This window comes from Dendropsophus ebraccatus, chromosome 5 (assembly GCF_027789765.1).
Source record: "Dendropsophus ebraccatus isolate aDenEbr1 chromosome 5, aDenEbr1.pat, whole genome shotgun sequence".
In the NCBI taxonomy this organism is placed as follows: Eukaryota; Metazoa; Chordata; class Amphibia; order Anura; family Hylidae; genus Dendropsophus; species Dendropsophus ebraccatus.
In genome coordinates this window covers 28,011,865-28,039,039 of record NC_091458.1, presented here as the reverse complement: position 1 = coordinate 28,039,039, position 27,175 = coordinate 28,011,865, and the positions used below count along the sequence as shown (strand labels likewise).

The 27,175-nt window shown below is 43.6% G+C and overlaps 1 protein-coding gene across 1 annotated transcript in view; it reads right to left on the bottom strand.

Moving 5' to 3' along the window:
• Window positions 1–1,203: 1,203 nt before the first annotated feature.
• GAB2 (GRB2 associated binding protein 2) overlaps window positions 1,204–27,175 on the bottom strand; it is a 105,906-nt gene continuing 79,934 nt past the window's right edge. The window contains exons 2-10 of the mRNA XM_069972017.1: window positions 25,596–25,896; window positions 9,100–9,340; window positions 7,598–8,169; window positions 6,304–6,398; window positions 5,868–6,156; window positions 3,505–3,595; window positions 3,243–3,345; window positions 2,990–3,115; window positions 1,204–2,275 (exon numbers count right to left, since the gene is read on the bottom strand). Of these exons, the coding sequence (XP_069828118.1) occupies window positions 2,132–2,275; window positions 2,990–3,115; window positions 3,243–3,345; window positions 3,505–3,595; window positions 5,868–6,156; window positions 6,304–6,398; window positions 7,598–8,169; window positions 9,100–9,340; window positions 25,596–25,896 (1,962 nt within the window). The 3' untranslated portion in view covers window positions 1,204–2,131. The remainder of the gene's footprint in view (window positions 2,276–2,989; window positions 3,116–3,242; window positions 3,346–3,504; window positions 3,596–5,867; window positions 6,157–6,303; window positions 6,399–7,597; window positions 8,170–9,099; window positions 9,341–25,595; window positions 25,897–27,175) is intronic.

Sequence of the window (27,175 nt, the reverse complement as noted above, 5' to 3'; positions counted from 1 at the left end):
ACTGAGACATTTATAGAAACCTGTTGTGTAGGCAGTACAACAGACCACAACCAAGGGTGTGTGTATGTGTGGAGGTGTATTACAAAGGAGAGACAAAGCTATAGCGGATGCAGAGGTAGCAGTCATACCCAGGTCCTGGGTCCAGCCCTTCTGTCACATATTAAGACACCACCATTGATAGGGGAGGGCTCTGGAATAGGTTTTGTGATAGAGCTCATCAGTTTTAAGCTCTATGTTTAGCTCAGGTTTGTCTCATACTTACTCCTCAGGGGCGGAGTTAACAACTCATGTTTGTCTCATCCTGACTCCTCAGAGGCAGAGTTAACACAACTTTAGTTAACTTGCTTATCTTTTATTGCAGAGAATCTTAGTTCCCATGCACCACTGCTAAAGATGGTTGAGGAACTTTATCCTCAGTTAAGAAACCGAGGGTAAAGTTGTATCTAAACTATTACATTTGAGTTTGTTGGTGTTCCCCTCGGCCCTTAACACACATTCCCCTCCAGGCCTCACCTATACTACGCCTTTCCTATTAATATTGGAAAGTACAGGGTGCGTGGGAGCATAAACCAAGACTGTTCCCATTTTAACAACCAACTGGGTTCCACTCATGTGTTGCTATGGGATGGCAGTTACCATGGCAACAGTTACATAATGTCATGTCAAAGTGGTCAAGGTGGAATGATCTGCGCACAGGTTTATAGTGGAGTGGGTTTTCTTGCTATGTTACATCAGTGAAGACCCGGTAGGTAACAGTCTGAAGAATTTTTTTGCCAGCAGCCATATTACAATATTGCTATGCAAAAAGTGACATCATCAGTCACATGATGACAGCAGCCGGCCACTGCTCAGGGCCCTTTATAACCACATAATAAAAGTGCAGATTTACATATAAGTAGTAAAAGAAAATAAGGGGCCACATTTATAAGAACGGGTGCTTAGTAGGGATGGTCCGAACCTGGTTCGGACTGGGTTCGTACGAACCCGAACGCTCGGCAATGGATTCCCGCTGTCTGCCCGCTCCGTGCAGCGGGCGGATCCAGCGGAGGAACGCTTGGAAAACTGGGATACAGCCATAGCCATAGGCTGTATCCCAGTTTTCCAGGCTGTCCTCCCGCTGTATCCGCCCGCTGCACGGAGCGGGCAGACAGCGGGAATCCGATGCAGAGCGTTCGGGTTCAGCCGAACCCGAACCTCGGCGGTTCGGACCATCCCTAGTGCTTAGCGCTGGCTCAATTTTGAACACTGAATGCAGCTCTGGAGCAGACTTCTGCTAGCTTTCTAAAAGTAGCCGCCACCCACATGTCCCCTGCTGGTTCAGTGACCATACTGCAGCTCATCTGCTGTGCTGCTTTGTGGGAGATGTAGGGTTTACAATCTCCTACAATGCAATACCACCATGTGCATGTCCAGTGCATTATACCAAGCACAGTATGGTGTAACATATAATTCATACACATCAAACAATTCTGAATGCTGCTTCAAAAGTGACTAGAGACAGTGACTACAAGTGACTCAACAATAAACATCTCTATGGCTGCAGGTAACTATTGGCTATTACTCCATGTACCAGTTTTCCTAAATGTTCACCAAGGTTGCGGTTTCCGCAGGTGACACCTTACTTTGTGGCATTTTAAAGGCACAGCTAAATGGATGAAAACAAAAAGAAAAAAAGAAAATAGAAATTTGTTTCTAAAATGACCCAATAGTGTGTACTATAAATAGACCCCGCCCCAGCGGATCCCCTTATGAAGGATGCCTGCTTCTGCTCTATATATTCATATACATCACATGATGGAAGCAGCCGGGACCTGGTTGCATCTCTCCATTTTCTAGGAGAAGGCTTCGGGGTTGTGAGCTCCTTTTATTTATTTATTTTAATATGGTGGCAGGGGTGTGGCTAGTGCACTTCAGTGTTTAGTGAGGACTAGGTTGAAGCATTGACTATTGTAACCTATAAAGCCCCTTAAAGAGGTAAAATCACCAGCATGGATTTGTGCGCTGGAGAGCTACTCCCACAATGTCGGGTCTCCGCAATATTAAAGGCAGAACAAGCAGCATTGTAGTGGTCCAGTGCAGTTGGCCACGGCGAGGAGGTGCTGACTTGTTAATGGTCAGAGGGGTGGAGCCATCATTGCTTGGCGCTCTTGGCAGGCTCCGATGACTGGCGCACGTCTGTCCACTCCTGCATGGTGTTTTGCAGGGCCTGGGTCTTCTCCTTGTCCACTTGTACATAGTCCACCTTTTCATCGGATGCTACAGAAGACGTGGAGGGCTGTGGGTGATAGCAAAATAATAAGCATTGAAAACCTCTGAATGGTACACTTATGTCCTTTCCTATCCTGACAGAGATGGAGACAGAGTGGTCAATTGGGGCTGTAGAAAAGCTGGGAGACAATCTTAGTGGATTCCAAAATGGCGGCCATGTTGGTAGTCACCCAGCTTTTCCAAACAACTTAATAGCAATTGTATGCAATGGTGCATCCCCTCAATGGACCTTCCATCCAGGACTCAATAAAAGCTGGGAGAGTAGTAAGTATAATGGTGTCTTTTTTGTCTGCTATTCTATATGCAGCTTTGGATGTGGCTAGAGTAAGAAATGACCTCAGCTAAAACGAAAATGGCAAAGAGTATGGAAAGAACAGAACAATTAAAGTATATAAAACAGTGAAAACTCCTTAAAATAATATTTGTATGCAGTCTTTTCTAGATTGGAGTCCAATAACTATGGCTACCACCTGTACTGCCCCAAGGTTGTAGGATGGTATACTAGAGTATGGGAAATATTGAGTTCAGTGGATTGGCATAGACTTCCATGCTCAACTACATCAAACTATGGTAATCAATGACTATAGGGTTAACCACAGCCCATGCTGTAACCTATTGCGGACCCCCACAGATAGCCATGTGATCAATTTTCCACCAATCAAGCAGTGGGCTTCTGGTCTCAGCTGGAGAAAAAACGACTTTATGGTCCCCCACCAGTTACCTTCCGGTGCGGGCTTGGTGACACTGGTTGGAAATCCAGCGCCAGATAATCCACGCTCCCGGTGCTTTTCTTCTGGGCCGGGCTGTTAGTACCACTGGTTCCTGGAGAAGCAGACACTGGATTTTGCTTGAATTGAAGAAAAAAAAAAAAAAAAAAAAAAAAAAAAGGTAATTTATTTTCTTAGAATCTTAGAGCCAAATTCAGACAAAGCACCTCCAAACATAGAGAAACCGAGCTGCAGTAGTCCACCTACCATGGCTACATAGTTCTCTTCACTGTCCCCTGAGCTGGTGCTGGTAATACTCTGTGTGGACACCGGGCGGCAGTACTGAGATGAGCCAGACTTTAGAGAATGCCTGTAAGTATTGTAGATTACTATTAGTATATGATATATTGTTCTGACACCAGAGTAATAGCATTTTACTGCGTTGTACGGATTCTGCTGGAATCATTTCCATCAATCACAGAAGCCATCAGTCAGTCAGGGCGGAGGAGGAGGCACGGGCTCTACTTACGTCTGTCTGCACCAAGATTTAGTGACTGGAGACTTGAAGGGAAGTTCATCAATAATGGTGGTTGCTCGCAGGTCCAGAGGTGTCGGCTTAGCTGGGGATTAGGAGATGGTGAAATAAAGTCAATGAATAAAAGATATAATGCAGTGGATTCTTGATCTTACTGATAGGTGGAGAGAAGGGGGACTGTGAGGCAGCGAGGGCCAGATGAATGGAGGGAGGAATGGACAGAGGTCAATATGTAGGGATGGATAGGAGAGGGTCAGATGGTGTGAAATAGCTAGGATTGGGGGGCAGTGATGTATAGTCAGAGAAAGGGGCAGATGGTGGTAGGGAGAGATGACGGACAAACAAATGGTGGCATGGAGGTAATAATAATCAGAGGGAAGGACAGATAGTGGTAGGGATACATAGATGGAAGGACAGACACATGGTGGTAGGGATGGATAGATGGAAGCACATACAGTGCAGATAGAGGGAGGGAGTTATGAAAGTAGAGACAGACAGGTAGTGATAGGGTTAGACAGAGAACCAGATGTAGTGAGGACAGTAGGTAGTGATGAAGGAATGGAAGAAGGGATGGACAGATGTAGGTAGGGATGGAGAGACATAGGAGGCATGGACTGATGGAGCAAGGTAGGCAAGCATGGAGAGACAGCTTGAGTAATAGCTTGAGGGATTGATAGATGAGAAGAGGTACTGTAGGTAAGAGTGAACAAATTTAATGATCAAATTATGGGTTAATGGTAAGGTTGATTAAGGGCTTGATGTGTAAATGGTTGGGTTTGGTGAATGGCTAGATATTGGTTGGTGACAGGGCAAAAACAGACAGAAATAGCATCACACAAAAGTCATGATGGGCCGTTGCATTTGTGTCCTCACCCTCCACCATCCTAACACAAGATGGTCTTCACCTCAACCATTCTAACACTAGGTGACCGTCACCATCCACCATTATAACACAAGGTGGCCCTCACCCTCCACCATGCTAACAGAATATGGCCTTCACCCTCCACCATTCTAACACAAAGTGGCCTTCACCCTCCACCATGCTAACGCAATATGGCCTTCACCCTCCACCATTCTAACACAAGGTGGCCCTCACCCTCCACCATTCTAACACAAGGTGGCCCTTACTCTCCACCATGCTAACACAATATGGCCTTCACCCTCCACCATTCTAACACAAGGTGGCCCTCACCCTCCACCATTCTAACACAAGGTGGCCCTTACCCTCCACCATGCTAACACAATATGGCCTTCACCCTCCACCATTCTAACACAAAGTGGCCTTCACCCTCCACCATGCTAACACAATATGGCCTTCACCCTCCACCATTCTAACACAAGGTGGTCCTCACCCTCCACCATTCTAACACAAGGTGGCCCTTACCCTCCACCATGCTAACACAATATGGCCTTCACCCTCCACCCTGCTAACACAATATGGCCTTCACCCTCCACCATTCTAAACACAAAGTGGCCTTCACCCTCCACCATTACAAACACAATGTGGCCTTCACCCTCCACCATGCTAACACAATATGGCCTTCACCCTCCACCACGCTAACACAATATGGCCTTCACCCTCCACCATGCTAACACAATATGGCCTTCACCCTCCACCATGCTAACACAATATAACCTTCACCTCCACCATTCTAACACAATATGGCCTTCACCCTCCACCATGCTAACACAATATGGCCTTCACCTCCACCATTCTAACACAATATAACCTTCACCTCCACCATTCTAACACAATATAACCTTCACCTCCACCATTCTAACACAATATAACCTTCACCTCCACCATTCTAACACAATATGGCCTTCACCCTCCACCATGCTAACACAATATGGCCTTCACCTCCACCATTCTAACACAATATAACCTTCACCTCCACCATTCTAACACAATATGGCCTTCACCCTCCACCATGCTAACACAATATGGCCTTCACCTCCACCATTCTAACACAATATGGCCTTCACCTCCACCATGCTAACACAAAGTGGCCTTAACCCTCCACCATTCTAACACAAGGTGGTCCTCACCCTCCACCATTCTAACACAAGGTGGCCTTAACCCTCCACCATTCTAACACACGGTGGCCTTCACCTTCTACCATACTCTTTACATTGCTCCCTTCCTTGTTTGTGAACATTGCTGTAATTTTCTGGATGGGGGAATTTCACAGTGCCCATATAAAAGAGGGCGAGGGTCACATTGGGTTGACTTGTTCTCTTCTCAGGTGCCCTAAAGTAGCTGTGAGGACTCCTCTGTGGTCTGTACATTGTAGCAGCTGGACCAGCATCCCAGACCCCTTATATAAGGAGTGCCACTCTATATAAAACCAGCCTACCTTTCCGATCCGGCTTCAGATTTCGGTTTACTGGTGGAGGTTGGATATCGCTGACTCTGGTCGGCCGCTGGCACAGGGAGGCTGTACTTCCTTTGCGGGCAGGAAGCGTGGCTGAAGAGAACCCCAGGAAATCAAAATGATGAGGACCAGGGCTCATGGGAATATACACGCTCTGGGCATCCTCATTCAGCTTCTCAGAGTTGAACTGAGCTGAAGACCCGGGGTTCATGGGCACGTAGTTGTCTTCAGAATCTGCACTTTCTGAGCGCGTCATGGAGCCTTTTGTTTGCTAAGGAAACAGATATTCATGTGTCATTGTTATACTTTATAAAGTGGCACACATGGTACCTTCAGGTCCTTCTCTTCGCGATACAGAGTTGTATCCTCAGTATAACTGTAAGATCAGTACAATAAGATTATACAGCAAGTCACTTACAAGGTACGAGTTGAATCCATCGTTGATTGACTCTACAGACTGCTCCGTGCTGAACTCTCCAAGGTGAGGATAGTCGTAGGCTTCACAGGAGGAGGCTGCTCGGATACAGGAGACAATACCAGTGTAAGAGACAAGGTATATATATATTATACCGGTGAGAGAAAGAAAATAAAGTTTCAAATCAACTGGTGTCAGAAAGGTCTATTTCTAAATTATGTCTATTTAAAAATTTAAAGTCTTCCATAACTTCCATCAGCTGCTGTATGTTCAACAGGAAGTGGTGTATTCTTTCCACTCTGACACAGTGCTCTCTGCTGACACCTCTGTCCATGTCAGGAACCTCTGTCCTGCTCTGGACAGTTCCTGACACTGATACAGGTGGCAGCAGAGAGCACTGTCTTGAACTGGAAATATACAAAACTTCCTGCAGGACATACAGCAGCTGATAAGTACTGGAGATATGTAAACTGAGGTCAATAACAAATCTGTATAATTTTCTGACACCAGTTGATTTAAAAACATGTTTTTTTTCTTTGGAGTACCCTTTTAATATTATAGTAGTTATATTCTTGTATATAGGAGCAGTATTAGAGTAGTTATATTCTTGTATATAGGGGGCAGTAATATAGTAGTTATATTTTTGTATATAGGAGCAGTATTATAGTAGTTATATTTTTGTATATAGGAGCAGTATTATAGTAGTTATATTTTTGTATATAGGAGCAGTATTATAGCAGTTATACTCTTGTACATAGGAACAGTATTATAGTAGTAATATTCTTGAACATAGAGCAGTATTATAGTAGTTATATTTTACTACATTGGAGAGAGTGGGTAAGGTTGTTTTTTTTTCCATTTTGCTTTTGCTCTTTGTGGTGGTGTTTGTCCTATGCAATGGCCATTGTTGTGGCCGCACAGTGTCTCGGGATGGTATGGCCCAGAGTCCAGGGGGGCTATGTCTAGCAGCATTGGGGCTGCTGGACGACTGGGTCGCTTCTCCCTCTGGTGCCCTTGTTGTTACGGTGGCGGTCACTGCGAGGAAGGACACTTCTTTGCATTCAAACTAGTTGTAACTAACCCCCCCCCCCCAAAATAAATAAATAAATAAAACCAAATCTCTTCTTGGAGGGTCATATAAAGCCATGTAATAAATACAAAAATAAGCATGTATAATGCAATAACACAGGAAAAACATCAAGCAAGTGAATACTTACTGTATATACCTAATATATAAGAGCCTCGATTGAATGTTTTAGCTGTTAGAATAATAGAATAGATACTGTCAGGCTCTTACCTCGGTGACGTCGGTTTTCCATGGCCGGCAATGTGTTCCTCCTTGGAATGTTAACAGTAACAACACCTATATTGTCCCCATTATTCTGCTGGGGACTTCCCCAGCGAGTTTCTGTTTGACCTGGTTTAGGGGGTCTTGGAGGAGGAGCATTGTGGAAGTCATTGGAAGCTAAACCCAATGCATTATGGTTCTTATCTAAGGTAAAGGTCCGTGGTATTTGATAAACAGAAAGAGGAGTCCCTGGAAGGTCATACGCGTCCGTGGAGAGGTCGCTAAACTCTTTACATAGAGCATTGCTAGGAGTCTTGTAGGTGTAAACGTCCTCATTTTCAGATTCTAGTCCGGTAAGGCTTGACTTGGTAGGAGTGTCTGAGCCAAAGCTCCTGGGAAGATCATAGGCGCTATCCCGCAGCTCGGAGCTGAGCCGCCTTGGCTTTGGTAAACTGTAGAAGCCATGGACCTGACCACTCACTCCATTCAGACAGTGTCCATAGCCCTGGGCCAGCTTCTGTACAGCCGTATCACTACGCATGAAAAAGGAGGACCGGGTTGCTTGAGAAAAACTGGCACTTCTGAAAGAAATGAAAAATATTTAGCCGTATAACCACAAGCACACCTGCATTAAAGGAGAACTTCAGCAAAATTTTTTATTCACGTATTGTATTGCCCCCCAAAAGTCATACAAATCACCAATATACACTTATTACGGGAAATGCTTATAAAGGGCTTTTTCCCTGCACTTACTACTGCATCAAGGCTTCACTTCCTGGATAACATGGTGATGTCACTTCTTGGATAACATGGTGATGTCACTTCCTGGATAACATGGTGATGTCACTTCCTGGACAACATCGTGATGTCACTTCCTGGACAACATGGTGATGTCACTTCCTGGACAACATGGTGATGTCACTTCCTGGACAACATGGTGATGTCACTTCCTGGACAACATGGTGATGTCACTTCCTGGACAACATGGTGATGTCACTTCCTGGACAACATGGTGATGTCACTTCCTGGACAACATGGTGATGTCACTTCCTGGACAACATGGTGATGTCACTTCCTGGACAACATGGTGATGTCACTTCCTGGACAACATGGTGATGTCACGACCCAACTCCCAGAGCTGTGGCTGCTGGAGAGGATGATGGCAGGGGGACACTGAGGGACACAGGGCACTGGGGAGACACTGAGCATCCCCCTGCCATCATCCTCTCCAGCAGCCACAGACCGCACAGCTCTGTGAGTCGGGTCATGACATCACCATGTTATCCAGGAAGTGACATCACCATGTTATCCAGGAAGTGACATCACCATGTTATCCAGGAAGTGAAGCCTTGATGCAGTAGTAAGTGCAGGGAAAAAAAGCCCTTTATAAGCATTTCCCGTAATAAGTGTATATTGGTGATTTGTATATTTTTTGTGGGGAAATACAATAGTGTAATAAAAAAATTTCCTGGACTTCTTTAAGTAAGTTAACCCATCGATGTTAGACCTACCTCATATTCTCCGTTTTCCGGCTCATACATTGGTGAAGGAATAAGTAATCCTGGGGAGCACTCGCAGAGAGCGTTGTCTGATGCATGTGGTTTGATGAAGGCTCAAATGTGAACAGGGTAGGCTGGCTGGAGTGTGAGGGAGCAGACGACTTTCGTTCCCTGAGTAAGTGGTGGGTAGAGCTGAATTCTGCAGGGGAGGAGCGTGGACCATGATTCACAGACTGGACGTTTCTTAAAGAGTCTGCAGGAAAGAATTAGACACTGGTTAGCCAACTAGAAAATAAGTTATGCACTTTGTATAAAACAGCTTCTCCTCATAGAATAACTACTATAATACTGCCCCCTATGTCCAAGAATACAACTACTATAATAATGCCTCCTATGTACAAGAATATAACTTCTAGAATAATGCCCCCTATGTCCAAGAATATAACTACTATAATACTGCTCCTATATACAAGAATATAACTACTATAATACTGCTCCTATATACAAGAATATAACTACTATAATACTGCTCCTATATACAAGAATATAACTACTATAATACTGCTCCATTATACAATACAACTACTATTATACTGCTCCCTATATACAAGAATATAACTACTATAATACTGCTCCTATATACAAGAATATAACTACTATAATACTGCTGCTATATACAAGAATATAACTACTATAATACTGCTCCTATGTACAAGAATATAACTACTATAATACTGCTGCTATATACAAGAATATAACTTATATAATACTGCCTGAACAATAATGTATCAGGTAGAAGAACATGACCAAATTTACTCAGTGGGACAATCCTCATAATAATCTGACTGTCAGTAGCCCCCTGCACCCCCTCCCTATATCTACACCCCTGTAGGGTTAACAAAGCACAGCCCTCTGCCTTATCCCTGTATTCTATAATCCATTATACACACTACACTATAAGTGATGTTCTGGTAAAATACTGAGAGTATAATTACCCGCTGTTATAAACCAGATCTTAGATGTGTAATGTGGGAGTCATGAATCATTGTGTCCGGATGTAGTTCAGCAATGAGAACAATTATGGCTCCTGTTATTTGTGGTGATGTGCCCTGTGTACAGTCTGGGCTAGGCTGGCAGAATAAAAGCTGGCATGTGATTGTAGCTACAGGCAACTGCTCCATTCTCCTTCCTATCTGCTTTAGTAAATGTTCCCCATTATGTTTTATTTTATTTGTGGTCATTGTGTTGTATTCATAGCATTATAGCCTGTTTTTTACTTCAGAGCTGCACTCACTATTCTGCTGGTGGGGTCACTGTGTACATACATTACATTACTGATCCTGAGTTATATCCTGTATTATACTTCAGAGCTGCACTCACTCTTCTGCTGGTGGGGTCACTGTGTACATACATTATATTACTGATCCTGAGTTACATCCTATATTATACTCCAGAGCTGCACTCACTATTCTGCTGGTGGGGTCACTGTGTGCATACATTACATTACTTATCCTGTACTGATCCTGAGTTACATCCTGTATTATACTCCAGAGCTGCACTCACTATTCTGCTGGTGGGGTCACTGTGTACATACATTATATTACTGATCCTGAGTTACATCCTGTATTATACCCCAGAGCTGCACTCACTATTCTGCTGGTGGGGTCACTGTGTACATACATTACATTACTTATCCTGTATTGATCCTGAGTTACATCCTGTATTATACCCCAGAGCTGCACTTACTATTCTGCTGGTGGGGTCACTGTGTACATACATTACATTACTTATCCTGTACTGATCCTGAGTTACATCCTGTATTATACTCCAGAGCTGCACTCACTATTCTGCTGGTGGGGGTCACTGTGTACATACATTACATTACTTATCCTGTACTGATCCTGAGTTACATCCTGTATTATACTCCAGAGCTGCACTCACTATTCTGCTGGTGGGGTCACTGTGTACATACATTACATTACTTATCCTGTACTGATCCTGAGTTATATCCTGTATTATTCTCCAGAGCTGCACTCACTATTCTGTCACTGTGTACATCAATGATATGATGCAGGGAAAGAGTTTTCTGGATGAATGTCAGAAAATCTGCAGCCCATTCACATGTAATAATGACATTTGGCCTGTAGGGGTCACTATAGTTATAGTGAAAAATTGGAAGACCACTTCAGATCATCCTCTCACTGTTATTCTATTATACAGTATTATTTTGAAGAGTTGTTGCCACTTTCAGTAACTTTTGATGTTTCATCAGACATATGAAATGTTACTGACCACACCAGGTCTCACTCCTGAGACTACGGAGCCCGGGGGGAATGTGTGGCAGTGCGCCCCACCGGCAGAACATTTGCTCCATAGACTGTAATAGGTGTCAGACTGGAAAGAGGACACCACTTGGATTTAATTGACAGCCGAGGAGAGATGTGTCCCCCCCTCCCCCCTATTGCATCTTGGAATCTCAGGTGTGAGACCTGGCATGATTCCCAATTTTGACATGTCAAAAGTTACGGCAAATGATGAAGTCTGGATAACCCCTTTAAGAAAAATGTTGAGTCCTCACTTCTCAGCCCTCACCTCATTATTATTACAGGCAGGATTACAATAAAGGTGACACCTATATATACACATAAGACAGGATCTACAGATTCACAATAGGTGATAGTCACAGTTACCCTCCTCCCCTTCCTGCACCCTGTCCCCTACAGAAGTCATAGAGCATGCCCACAACACTCTCCCATACTAGTCAATAAATGCGTAGCTGAAATTCACATTACTGCCACAGATTGGTCAGATCCACATTAGAGCCACTGCAAAGATGCCAGCCCATAGTTTTCTGGGCAGAATCTCCAGAAGTAATGGGTATGCTGGACAACCCCTACATTGTAGGAACGAAATTAAAGGAGAACTCCAGCTAAAATCTATTTTTTAATACGCTATTTCATAAGCAAATTTCCTAATGTACAGTAATTATGGGAGATGCCCATATAGTGCTATTTCCCTCAAAATAGAAGATCAGGCTGCAATCTCTAAAAAAAAACAACAAAAAAAAAACAAACAAAAAAACAACACACAAGTCAAGACCCGGGTGTATATACCTGAAGGGTCCCGCAGAGGGTGCTGTATATATAGAAATTACATGTAAAAAAAATAACAGGGCTATTCCTAAATTTTGTGCTTAAAGTACAGGAAAGGCCCTGTAATTTCTAAATATACTGCGCCCCCTGCTGGACCCTTCAGGTATAGACAGGGTCGTGACGTCACTTTTTTTTTTCACTCTTGAGATGAGGATATGGAACAGAGGACCACTCCTCAGCAATGCATTGTGGCTCTTTTAAGTAGTACTGATGAGCTCAGAGTGTTATACAGCACATATATATGTATATAGTACTGGAGGAGGTCAGAGTGCGATATATATATATAGTTATAGCACTTGAGGAGATCAGAGTGCTATATACAGCACATATAAGCAGTACTGGAGGAGGTCAGAGTGCTATATACAGCATATATATAAGTAGTACAGGAGGGGGTCAGAGTGTGATATACAGTACATATATATAGTACTGGAGGGGGTCAGAATGCGATCTACAGTATATATAGTACTGGAGGAGGTCAGAGTGCTATATACAACATATAAGCAGTACTGGCGGAGGTCAGAGTGCTATATACAGTACATATATCTATATCATAAAAAATGAAAGTCTGTCTGTCTGTCCCATATAGACTTCCAAACGCCTGAAACGTTTGACCCCAAATTTGGCAGGCAGATACATTGGGTGCCCGGTAAGGTTATAGCGAAGGTCCCGTCCTTGCCAGATGTACAAGAGAGGAGGGGGATGCAGAAGAGCGCCCCATAGAGGTGAATGGGAAAATTTCCACACTGCACACACAGGTGATATAATCAGCTGCAGCTCTGCCCAGGAGAAACGGCAGTTGGGAGCCTTAGCAACCAAGAGGATTTCTACTTTCATTTTCACAGGGAGCTGTGGTTGCTAGGGCAGCTACCTCACAACATCCACAGAAATAACTGGTAGACCCCCTACTCCATCTATACAGTACATGTATACAGGGCCCCCTACTCCATCTATACAGTACATGTATATACAGGGCCCCCTACTCCATCTATACAGTACATGTATATACAGGGCCCCCTACTCCATCTATACAGTACATGTATATACAGGGCCCCCTACTCCATCTATACAGTACATGTATACAGGGCAGTATTACCAGCTGCTGCTGCCGTAAGTGCTAAACCTGAGGACGCCCCTCCCTCACTCACCAATTAGCATCATGATAGATTGGTAGGCAATAGCTCCAGAATTTAACACCACCATATTAGACCTGACCAATACTGCCATACTGTGAGTGGATAACACCGCCATACTAGACCTGACCAATACCATCACACTGTGACTGGATAACACTGCCATACCAGACCTGACCAATACCGCCATACTGTGACTGGATTACACCGCCATACCAGACCTGACCAATACCACCATACTGTGACTGGATAACACCGCTATACCAGACCTGACCAATACCGCTATACTGTGAATGGATAACACTGCCATACCAGACCTGACCAATACCGCCATACTGTGACTGGATAACACAGCCATACCACACCTGACCAATACCACCATACCATGACTGGATAACACTTCCATACCACACCTGACCAATACCACCATACCATGACTGGATAACACTTCCACACCAGACCTGATCAATACTACCATACCCCCCTTCGAAAACACTAGATTTTCTGGCAAGTCTGAACAGGAGGTGGAAGACTAGAAAAATTAAAAAAATGTAAAAATTGTTTCCTTCCCCCTGCTCTCTGGTGCTGCGCTCATGCAAGGTGCTGCCCTAGGCAGGTATACAGGCAGGTGTACAGGACCCCAAACTATACACTACAGGTATACAGAACCTTCAGCTACTATATACTACAGGTATACAACACCCCCACCAACTCTATACTACAGATAAACAGGACCCAAAACTATACACTACAGGTATACAGGAACTTCACCAACTATATACGACAGGTATACAGGACCCCAAACAGGTATAAAGGACCCTCAAACTATACAGTACAGGTACACAGGACCCCCAAACTATATACTACAGAACACTACAGGTATACAGGACTCCCAAAACTATACACTACAGGTATACAGGACCTCCACCAACTATACACTACAGGTATACAGGACCCCAAAAGTATACACTACAGGTATACAGGACCTCCATCAACTATATACTACAGGTATACAGGACCCCCATCAACTATATACTACAGTTATACAGGAACCCAAAACTATACACTACAGGTATACAGGACCCTCAAACTATATACTTCAGGTATATAAGATCTCCACCAACTCTATACTACAGGTATACAGGACCCCCACCAACTCTATACTACAGGTTTAAAGGATCCAAAACTATACACTACAGGTATACAGGACCTCCATCAACTATATACTACAGGTATACAGGACCCCAAAACTATACACTACAGGTATACAGGACCCCCAAACTTTACACTATTATTATTATTTATTTATAGAGTGCACTTAATTCCAGAGCGCTATACAGGCGACAGGGGTAACAAACAAGAACATTACAAGATCAAAACACATTACATAGAGGCAGATGGCAGACTGATACATGGGGAAGAGGACCCTGCCCGCGAGGGCTTACAATCTATATAAGACCTCTACCAACCATAAACTACAGGTACACAGGACCCCCAAACTATACATTACAGGTAAAAAGGACCCCCGAACTATATACTACAGGTATACAAGACCTCCACCAAGTATACACTACAGGTATACAGCACCTTCACCAACTATATATTACAGGTATGCAGGACCCCCAACTATACAGTAGAGGTATACAGGACCTCTACCAGCTATACACTGCAGGTATACAGTACTTCCCAAACTATACAGTACAGGTACACAGCCCCCCCCCCCCCCCAATTATACACTACTGGTAAACAGGACCTCTCTCAACTATACACTACAGGTATACAACCCCCCCATTACACACTACAGGTATACAGGACCCCCTCAACTATACACTACAGATATACAGCCCCCCCACCTCTCCAACTATACACTACAGGTATACAGGATGGATGTTTGAAGTTTTTAGTTTATTTCTAATGTGCATAAGCTACAATTTACATAAACAGTGCAGAACTGTCAGGTATTTAGGGGCATATAGTGCCGGCGATTTCCTCTTAAACAATAAAAAACAAGGACAGAGATTGGCCTCCTGGGCACCTTAGAATAAATCTAATTAACACATTGATACTTTATACCCGGGCAGCGCCGGGTACATTTTCTAGTATAGATAGAGAGATAGATAGATAGAGAGATAGAGAGAGAGATAGAGAGATAGATAGTACTGGAGGAGGTCAGAGTGCTGTATACAGATTATATATATATATATATATATATATATATATATATATATATATATATATATTATACACACACACACATACACACAGTACTGGAGTGCTATATACAGCACCTATAAGTAGTACTGGAAGAGGTCAGAGTGTTATATACAGCACCTATAAGTAGTACTGGAATAGGTCAGATATAAGATACTTGTATTATAAGAATATATTTTCAGCTAAAATTCCTTTCCAGAACCAAAGTTGATACGACAAGTAACCACTGAAGAAAAGGCAGTGCCCCCCGATTCCCACTCCCACACTCTGCGTCCTGTGCACACTGTGGATTAGAACATTCATTTCCTCTGTACGTTGGGGGCTCTGGAGATAGGGGTGTGAAAAGGCGAGATTGTGCAGCTAATCTATCCGCCCACTTGCACAACGCCAAGGTAAAACTTTCTTCCTCATTAGAAGCGGCAACTCAAGCGTCTAATGAAATGTCACCGACGTCTCGCAGGTTAACTCTTCACTGCTTGGTGCTCGGGTCACACTGGCAAGTTCTGGAGCTTTTATATTGCAAGTATCCACCATTACCGAGACCTCTGCTTGCTATAGGTGCTGTAGCTCCACTGGCTGAAATCTTGTATGGACCTACACAGTGGTGGTTTTGCTACTATTAACGGAGTACTCCGGTGAAATCAACTGATGTCAGAAAGTTATACAGATTTGTAATTCTAATTAAATCTCAAGTTTTCCAGTACTTATCAGCTGCTGCATGTCCTGCAGGAAGTGGTGTGTTCTTTCCAGTCTGACACAGTGCTCTCTGCTGCCACCTCTGTCCATGTCAGGAACTGTGTCAGACTGGAAAGAATACACCACTTCCTACAGGACATGCAGCAGTTGATAAATACTGGAAGAGGTTAACTTATTTATATGACTTTCTGACACCAGATCATTTGAAGGGAAACATTTTTTGACGGAGTATCCCTTTAAGTTGAGTCTGCATGACCATCTGTGATCAGGATAGAAACAAGATGTCACATCCAATGAAAATTGGATGTGGCATCCAAGCTGGCATTGAGCTGGGGGGTAGTGGTTAAACAAAACAACGCTATAGATAACTTCTGGAGGTAGAAGGGGTTACTGATGCACTGGCTTTGCAAGGTGCTATGAGAGCAGGAAGGAAAGAAACAGCAGCAAGGGAAGGGTTACACTGAGCACTGACGATAATGATAATGATGATGACATGCTAAAGTAAGAGGGAGGGAAGACTAAAATTGCACCACAGTGGACATACAGCAGTAAGAACACTGGTATGTACAAAAGGGACAGCTGCCCAGAATTTTATTGGTGGGGAAAGATATAAGGGAAGCATTAATTTACCTTTTAGGTACAGTTTGGATTATCCTTAGCAGGCAGACTGTCTCAGCTTGCAGGTACACACCCCAGCCTTTTTCCCTCTCTTCTGCCCTGCCCCTATTTCCTGTATTCTGTCCTGACTTAGCTGTTAATAGAGACAGAATTTCGCTAACAACAGTCAGTGGATAGCAGATTGCAGAAAAGTAAGCCAACTAGTAGCCAAGACTTTACAGCAGTTTTTTTTCTGGGAGAAGGGGTGAAGTGATATACAAACATGTTAGGAATCACAAAGGCCATCAAATAGAGAGAAGTTTTTTCAAACAATAGTGACCCATTACCCAAAAAAACTCTCTAACGCTCCTGTCTCTTTAAATTGTATTACAACCTCATGATGTTTTCTAGGCCAAGGAATGTTCCATTTACCCATCAGCAAAATAACCCTTTCCTGCCTTTATCTTGCCATGTGTGTTATTGGATGGGAGGACATCACTAGTGCCTGTCAGTCTGGGGGAGGGGGGGGGGGGGTTACTTCCTATAGCAAAGATTTCCAAAAACATTTCCAATGAAGAGACGGGTCTATTTAGACATCTTCCCAGGAAATGGACTAAATCCTGTCAACTTGTTGACATGACAGTGAAACAGGAAACAATAGTCAATCGGGGAAGTCTTTGTTATCCGGTAAATATCTTGTTATTGGGTCCATATTTATAGCAATGTCCCTTATAAGAAGTTCATGGGGTAAACATGAGGACAGATGGGTTATTTATCTCATCCGTCGGCATCTTAGAAGGAGGACGCGTGGATGGGACCAGCCGGAAACGCAAAAATAAGAACTAACTTGGTGGTCACTGTGCGTACATACAGTGGATGTAGCAGAGCCGATGCGGTTTGTGCCTTGTGTGCAGTTGTAAACGTTAAAGGGGGTGTCCACTTAAAGGGGGAATGCTTCTCTAACCATTTCACTGTTTCATCACTGGGGGGCTTTATATGGCACCTGATTGGGCAGCATGGGGGACAGTTCGAAGAGAGCTGCCCCACTCCATTCCAATGTCTTAACATTTAAGGGGTCTAAAATATGCTAAAATTAGGAGGTGCGGTCTTGGATCTAATACATGTTGAAGGTTGATAGGCTGTGTAACCAAGGGGCCAAAATTGTCTACACAGCAAATTAAAGGGGCAAACGAAATTTCTTTCAAATCAACTGGTGTCAGAAAGTTATACAGATTTATTAATTCACCTTTAAACATCTTAAGCCTTCCAGTACTTATCAGCTGCTGTATGTCCTGCAGGAACTGGTGTATTCTTTCTAGTCTGACACAGTGCTCTCTGCTGCCACCTCTGTCCATGTCAGGAAGTGTCCAGAGCAGTAGCAAATCCCCATAGAAAACCCCAAATCTACATACATTTCTGACACCAGTTGATTTGAAAGAATTTTTTTTCCAGCTGGAGTTCCCCTTTAAGCCATTGTACAAGATGGTGTGTGTGTATCTATCTATCTATGTGTGTGTATATATGTATGTATGTGAGTGTAAGTAAGTGTGTCTGTGTGTGTGTGTGTGGTGGCGGGGGCGGGGGTTGGAGGTGTGACCAAACCAACAACCATAAAAAAAATCCTGCTTTGTGCTCGCTGATTGATTTTCGCCCTGTCAGCAAAATCCCCTGCTCTGATCTTATTGATGACATGCCCTGTATGTGCAAGAACAACAGCAAAGATCACAATGCAATTCTAGTGGGCGTGCTCAGTGTACTCTGTATGCATAGAGAATGGGCCCTAGGATCCCCATCTTATACGGTAGATCTTACAGGCAGGGCTGGGGGCGACATCACCTTGGGCTGACGTGACCCTATATCCCAGACATTACATTCTGACTGACAGGTGTGAACATCAAGCCTTGTTCTGAAGGTTGATGTTCCAAGACGCGTAGCCAGCTAAGGCGAAAGCAGCATGCAGGATGTTCTCCTTGTCTCAGGGTAGCCGACCATGGCTCTCACTGATGTAAGCGCACTATGGGAATGCCTCCAGTGCTGTGTGTGTGGCCTCTCAGCTGTTACGTCTACTTCATATGTGTTTTGGCAGATGATCTTGTATATTTCTGCAGAACGCAGCCCATCCCACCGTCATGGTGTCTCGCCTTAAAGGAACACACTGCAGCGAAGTTCCCTGTGCCTGATCAGTAATTGGAAACAGAAGCTCAGTCTGTGCCAGCAGGTCTAGGTCAGTGGGAGCGAGTCTATTATACAGAAGTGACACACAGAGAGCCCTGCTAACACCGGTATCCAGAGCACGCCCATGAATCCATACACGTACACAGAGACGGTCTACCTAGGAGAAAGGGGGCCCTATGCCAAAGACGAAAAGAGGGCCCCCTGCTGGTACTGTCAGCCAGTAGGATGAAATACTGGCTCTTACCACAAGAGGGCGTAAATAGGCTTTCCCTGCTGCCTTATAAATAGGCTCTCAGAGGCCACTTTTGGGTATTGTACATCTTGGTAACAGTTGACTGCTAAACATGTCATCGCTGTGTATTCTATGGCTGCCATCAGGTGTGGGCAATGGGAAAACCTATTTTACCCAATTCTCTACACTTAGCTACTTGACCTTCCCCTGAGCCACAGTCAGTAATGTCTGCCCATATATATATATTTAGTGCTGGGCAGGACAAGGTGAAGGGGATTTCGGGGCAGCTTGGAGGTGATGCCAGTGTGTGCCATGTAGCGGGCAGCACATTCCCAGGGCAGCCATTCCACATTTAGCAGGATCCCCTCCAAGTCCGGCTTATGGCAGAGTTGTGCTTTGAGAGTGCCAAGAGAGCGGAGGAATAATGAGGCTGCAGATTATCAGAGGAAGGAGCAAGGGGGGATAGATGGAGGCGTGGTAATGAGGGGGGGGGGGGGGGGGGCACACCACACAGCATTGGCCCCAATTCTCAGGATAAAGAAGACGTTTTATGGATTTTTCCCAGGATGTGTTTTCGTGCTGGGATGATAATTATGGTGTGAAAAGTATCCAACTTGAAAAGCTTGGATACACCAGTTGAGCAGATAGTATTCCACAGATGACTGAATTGGTGTATTCAAGTCTTTTAAGGTGTCACCGTCGTATCTTCTTTTTTTTTTTTTTGCAGAAATCAATAGTCCAGGCGATTTTAAGAAACTTTGTAATTGGGTTTATTAGGCAAATATGCCATTATCTGCATTCAAAAAGACCTTTCACAGCCCCCCCCCCCCCTCCTCCTCTCTCTCATCCATTGCACCTTTTCAGGAAATCTCCACTCTTTTACATCAGTTGGGCCCTGTCTGTTCTATGGAGAGGGGAGGGGGGAGGAGGAAGGAGGGAGATAAGTCATTAGCAGAGAACAAAGGATTACACAGCAGGACTTGTGTTAAAGCTGGTATTCAGAGGTCAGAGAGGTCAGTGCTGACTGTCAGAGGAGATAGCCCGGTGATGTAGCTGTAAATTAACTCTTTGTTGTCCTGTTTTGGTGCCTCATCCCCCTCCACCCCTCCCCTCTCCATAGATAACCATGAAGACAGGGGGAGGGGGCTTCAAACTGCTAATAAACCCATTACAAAGTTTATTAAAGTCACCTGTACTATTGATTTCTGCCAAAAAATTTACAGTAACACTATAAGTTGGATACATTGATGGAAAGTATGTGTGATACTGTCATTTGAGCCATTGTATCTAAGATCTATTTTGTGATACTGTCTTTTGAGGTGGTATATCTAATCCACTCATGTGAAAAAGTCTGCAGAGTTGCTGTATCTCTGTGATACTTTATGCTGAGTTCCTGTATCTAAGCGTATCAATGTGTGATACTGTCTGCTGAGCTCCTGTATCTATGTCTGTCTGTCAAGTGTCTGCTGAGATGCTGTATCCAAATCGATCACAGATGAAATACAGACAGGCTTAGATACAGCTGCTCAGCAGACAGTATCACACATTGATAGGATAGATACAGGAACTCAGCAGACAGTATCACAAATTGATAGGTTAGATACAGCAGCTAAGCGGACAGTATCACACACAACAAAACTTAGATACAGCATCTTAGCAGACAGTATCACACATTGATAGCTTAGATACAGTAGCTCATCAGACAGTATCACACATTGATAGGATTAGATACAGCAGCTAAGCAGACAGTATCACACATCCATAGCTTACATACAGCATCTCAGCAGACAGTATCAGACACTAATAACTTAGATAAAGCAGCTCAGCAGACAGTATCACACATTAATAGCTTAGATACAACAACTCAGCAGACAGTATCACACATTGATAGGCTTAGATACAGAAACATTTTTGACACTTAGTAACATAATTTGTATTTCAATGTCTCATCCCTTCCAATATATCTGCTTGCTGTATACATCCCTTCCAATATATCTGCTTGCTGTATACATCCCTTCCAATATATCTGCTTGCTGTATACATCCCTTACAATATAGCGGCTTGCTGTATACATCCCTTATAATATACCGGCTTGCTGTATACATCCCTTACAATATATCGGTTTACTGTATACATCTCTTCCAATATATCGGCTTGCTGTATACATCCCTTCCAATATATCGGCTTGCTGTATACATCCCTTACAATATATCTGCTTGCTGTATACATTCCTTACAATATATCTGCTTGCGGTATACATTCCTTACAATATATCTGCTTGCTGTATTCATCCCTTACAAGATATTGGGCACGGGAAACACATCCAGCACAATCCTTCTCTGTGCTGATAGTCTGTTTTAATGTATCAGTGCAGGTAACAATGTTACACAGAAGCCCTTACTGCACAATGATTGCACAATGTTATCAGCCTCTGTATTCCTATTCCTCACTATTTGCAGGATCTCTGCTTGCTGTCAGGGAATTGAACCAGTGACAGAATATATTTATAAGAACAGAACCTTTTCTTATATATTAATTCAAACTTTGTTCGAGGGGCTTCCCAGCTTTCTGCAGAGCCTATGTGTGACCCCCGGCTTCTTCTTGGGAGGTATGTCCTGGTATTTCGGCTCACACACAGTGACCATTACAGCCTGAGATGCGGCGCCCCCCTATCTCTGCAATGTCTGGATTAATAATAACCTTTAAATATTTACAGTAGACATCTTGAAAGGAATGACATATGAAGCTGGAATGTGATTGAGGCCGAGAAACATCTCCCAGATAAATGCTACAGCCCCCACACCCCAAGCACCACACCGGGGGGAGGTCACTTAAAGGCGTCAACCACATTTAGCATGAGCTCATCCCCTCCATCTGTATATGGGAGATCTGCTGGAGTCATCACAAAGAGACCCCAATCCTGGGAGCAGCATATGAGAATGTAGCTAGGAAATCCTGGGAGTGAGGTCCGTACACTGACAGCAAGCTGTGATGGTGAGCAACAAATGCTAAATGGTGCAGAACTTTATTATTATACAATGATTAAAGAGAACCTCCACCCTCGAAAACCATTATACATTTAGGATAAATAACATCCAGTATTATCCTCCAGAGCTGCACTCCCTATTCTGCTGGTGGGGTCACTGTGTACATACATTACTTATCCTGTACGGATCCTGAGTCACATCCTGTCTTATCCTCCAGAGCTGCACTCACTGTTCTGCTGATGGAGTATTATATAATGTATATTATACAGATCCTGAGTATAAAACAGGATGTAACTCAGGATCAGTACAGGATAAGTAATGTAATGTATGTACACAGTGACCACACCAGCAGAATAGTGAGTGCAGCTCTGGAGTATAATACAGGATGTAACTCAGGATCAGTACAGGATCAGTAATGTAATGTATGTACACAGTGACCTCACCAGCAGAATAGTGATTGCAGCTCTGGGGTATAATACAGGATGTAACTCAGGATCAGTACAGGATAAGTAATGTAATGTATGTACAGTGACCCCCACCAGCAGAATAATGAGTGCAGCTCTGGGGTATAATACAGGATGTAACTCAGGATCAGTACAGGATAAGTAATGTAATGTATGTACACAGTGACCCCACCAGCAGAATAGTGAATGCAGCTCTGGAGTATTATACAGGATATAACTCAGGATCAGTACAGGATAAGTAATGTAATGTATGTACACAGTGACCCCACCAGCAGAATAGTGAGTGCAGCTCTGGAGTATAATACAGGATGTAACTCAGGATCAGTACAGGATAAGTAATGTCATATATGTACACAGTGACCTCACCAGCAGAATAGTGAGTTATATCTTCTATTATACTTCAGAGCTGCACTCACTATTCTGCTGGTGGAGTCACTGTTTTCCAATGACATGGGAGAAAAGGTTGGGGAAAGTCAAAGCCCTGAAAGCTAGATCATGTGACTTGCGTTGACCCTAACCGCTCCTGATTCTGTGTAAAGTGGCAATGTAATGGTTAAGAAGCATACGACTAACTCTCAGGGAGCGATTCCTGTAAATATTCATGTAAACGTCTTGTAAATACTAGTCACTTGTGGAGCGTTACTACTGGTGACACAGGCGGGCTACGAGTCATGTCCGCAGTCATGTGCCCCCTGCACGATTTGTCAAGGGCAATTTAATGATGCGGCCAGAACATGCACGGCAAGTATGACAATTTCACGTATGACTGCAATCCGGGAAATACAGACGCTGGATTGTGCTCTACCAGAAATGATTAATTCATTGCAAGAGAAGACTGGGAGCGCCGAGAGGTTTCCTTATAATTCCCCTTATAAGGGGGAGAAGGTTTTATCTCTACACTAAAAATATTTACGTAAAATTTTGTCACAAAGTAAAAAAAAAAAAAAAAAAAAAAAAAATGGAACAGGGTCCTAAAGGTCCGGCAGGAGGTGACCCCATTTGCGGATCACAAATAGCATATTAGATTAAGTTGATATTTCTACAATAACAACAATGATGGGGTTACAAGGGGGCATCAGAATGATCTGTATGGGGGCGAGGGAGATGAAGAATACACTATACGGAGAGAAGTATTGGACCCCTATACATTATTATGCCTACTGAAGCTTTAGGATATCCCATCCTTAACCTACAAAACATTAAAAGGGGGTACTCTGGAGATTTTTGTTTTTTCAATCAGCTGGTGGCAGAAAGTTATACAGATTTGTAAATTGCTTCTATTTAAAAATCTCTTCCAGTACTTATTAGTGCGCCCGCATCAGAACTCTGTGGGCTGAAAGATCATCCGGGATGATTTTTTCAGAGACCGGCCGCTCCCTGACCCGGCTGGGTCACGGGTCGGCCAGTCTCTTACGCCATGTGAACATGGCCTAACAGTGACAGATCTGTGAGGGACAAGGCTTCAGGCACTGATTGATTCCTATAACAGGTGTTATACCCATAGGTTTGTATTGGCAGGCTGTATAGGTACCTATGTGATGACTGGGGCCCAATACTTGTGTCCATATTGTGTATATTAAATGGCATAAAACTTCAGAGCTGACCCCATATTGTTCACTATGTAAAAGAAAACTTATATAACGTGAAATGACATGTATCGTGCCGCTACGTGCGGTAAAGATGTTCACGTTCAGTCCTTTCAGTTACTGGGAACCACTGACCTGTATATTAATTCCAGCAAGCTGCAAAAAGCAGACTCTGCTCAAAATAATAAAAATCAGGCCAACGTGTTCCGCTATAATGTACAAGTGACAGACAGAGAGTCCATCATCATACGGGAGAATAGGCAAGATCCGCTAATATTACAGGAGACTGAGGACGCCCGGGCTTCCTGCTTACCTTGCAGCGTCTCAATAATTAAAGAAGCGTATAAAACTAAGCGTTATGTCATCTCCGAAGGTATAACCAGGACTGACATCAATGTAAAAAAAAAATAGAAAAAATATGATGATGAATCATAGACAGCAAAAAACGTCCTTAAATATTATAAAGTAATGTAAGTTACAGGCCCAAAGCCTGAGGCTGCACTGCTGAGAGGTGATAGAGGATTTTGCCAATATAACATGGCCAAAAGTTGTACAGGGCCTTGCTGAAAGATTTGCAAAGTTTCTACGCCATTCTTCCCCGGGCCTAGGATTTCAGTCACAATTAGGCTATTACTTTACTCCATTCACATCCAGAGCTGCATTTAAAATTCACCGTAAATGTGGATGTAACAGAAGGAATTATGATCTGATATCAATACAAGAGAAAGTATATGTTAGATTATATGTGGACTGTCTAGTTTAAAAGGGAATCTGTCACTAGGTCTATGCTACCTTAATTGAGGGCAGAAATAACTAGTGACAGAAATGCTGAACAGATTGTATTACTTACATCATTATGTTCAGTCGTTCTCCTAATATGCAGGAAAATGGGATTGTTGCCACACCCCTCTCCCCGCCCTCCAGCTGCTGTAAACAGGTGACTGCCTATACACAGCATGGATAGATAACTGTGAATCAGCAGCAGGTGGGCGGAGTTTTCTGCTTCTTATGAATATCCAGGGCTACTGAGCTCATGCACATAAGGGAGAGGACTATTTCTCCATGTTATTTAGGAGGATACCTCTGGATCAGCTGCACAGAACAATGTAAGTGATACATCATTCTGTTCAGCTTCTCTGTCACTAGTTTATACCTTGAAATAGGACAGCCAAAACCCAAAACCTACTGACAGAGTCTCTTTAAGTTTACATGGTCTTAAAATTAGACAGCTTTGGTAGTTGAAAGCAGACTTTTCCTTTAAGAAACAGGCTACTGTACCTGAGCCTTCATCAGACTGATTAAATCCACAGATCTGACATATGCTCCGGACCCACTTATTCATTTCCTCTTCCGTTTCGGCCACCAGGTAGAACGTCCGATCACTGGTCTTTATATCGAAGACGTAGCTGTCCTGGAGCTCCTTCTTGTTGAAGGTCAGCCCAGAGTCCACCTGTTCACAGCAGCTGAGGTTGATCACCCGGATGGGTTTCTTGGAGTGGTCATTCTTATAATATTCCAGGACATCGGGATCTCCACTCATGCGTCCACTTCTCAGGATAAACCAGCGTTTCTTCCACGCCTGGGTAAAAGAGAGGCAGAGTTAGTGGATGGACCACGCATCATGGAGGATCATTCATGGTCATTGATGGTGTTCAACCAACTCAATGCAAGGTTATTTACATCCAAATCTTATATAAATGATGCTATTCATCAGTAGATTTCCCAAGAAACATATATTTTGAACACAGGTCAAATATTTGTACTGAATATAGTGCCCAAGAGGGTCAAAATCAGTAGTGCTGGGGGTATGATCTGTTGGAATCCAGCCTGCTAGTGTGCTCTTTTCCTGCAGTGCCACCACAGGCCAAACTAAGCATTACACAGCTCAACTAAATCAACTAAGGGGATGTCTATAGAACGTTCACAGATCTGGCAGGTCCTCCAAAGACAGAGATAGGGTCTTTGTATCTGCTCGGATGAATTATTGGAAGTTATCAATGAGACTGACTCACATCTCCATTGCCCCATAGTCACACTCTAAATCTGGTTCATGCCCCTTAGCATCATATTCAAACCCCCTAAACTTGATCCCTGCCCCCCCCAGCCTTGTATTCATACTGTGATCCTGATTTATCCCCCCCAGCTCCATATTCAGACCCCCTAAACCTGATCCCTGCCCCCCCCAGCCTTGTATTCATACTGTGATCCCGATTTATCCCCCAGAGCTTCATATTCAGACCTCCTAAACCTGATCCCTGCCCCACCAGCCTTGTATTTATATTCTGATCCTGATTTATGCCCCCACAGCTCCATATTCATAACCTCTAAACCTGATTTATAGCCCCAGTCTCGTATTCAAACTCCAAACCCGACTTACGCCCCCACAACTCCATATTGATACCCCCTAAACCTGATCCATGCCCCCCCAGCCTCTTATTCATACTCCCTAAGTATGATTCATGCCCCTCACCATTATATTCAACCCCCCCTAAACCTGATCCATGTCCCCATCCTCATATACATACTGGATTTATACCACCACAGCTCCATATTCACACTATCCAAACCTGACCCATGCCCCCAGCCTTGTATTCATACTCCGAGCTTGATTTATCCACCACAGCTCCCTATTCATACCCTCTAAACCTAATTCATGCCCCCAGCCTTATATTTTACCCCTAAGCTTAATTTATGCCCTCAAAGATTGATATTTATACCCCCTGAGCCTGATTTTTTTTTTTTTTAAATAAAGTTCATGCCCACCTGACTATACAGGTAGTCAACTGAAGTCATCTTTATCTCGTGTGCAATATAATACATATAGACATATGGACAGGGACCCCTCCATTTGTATATTA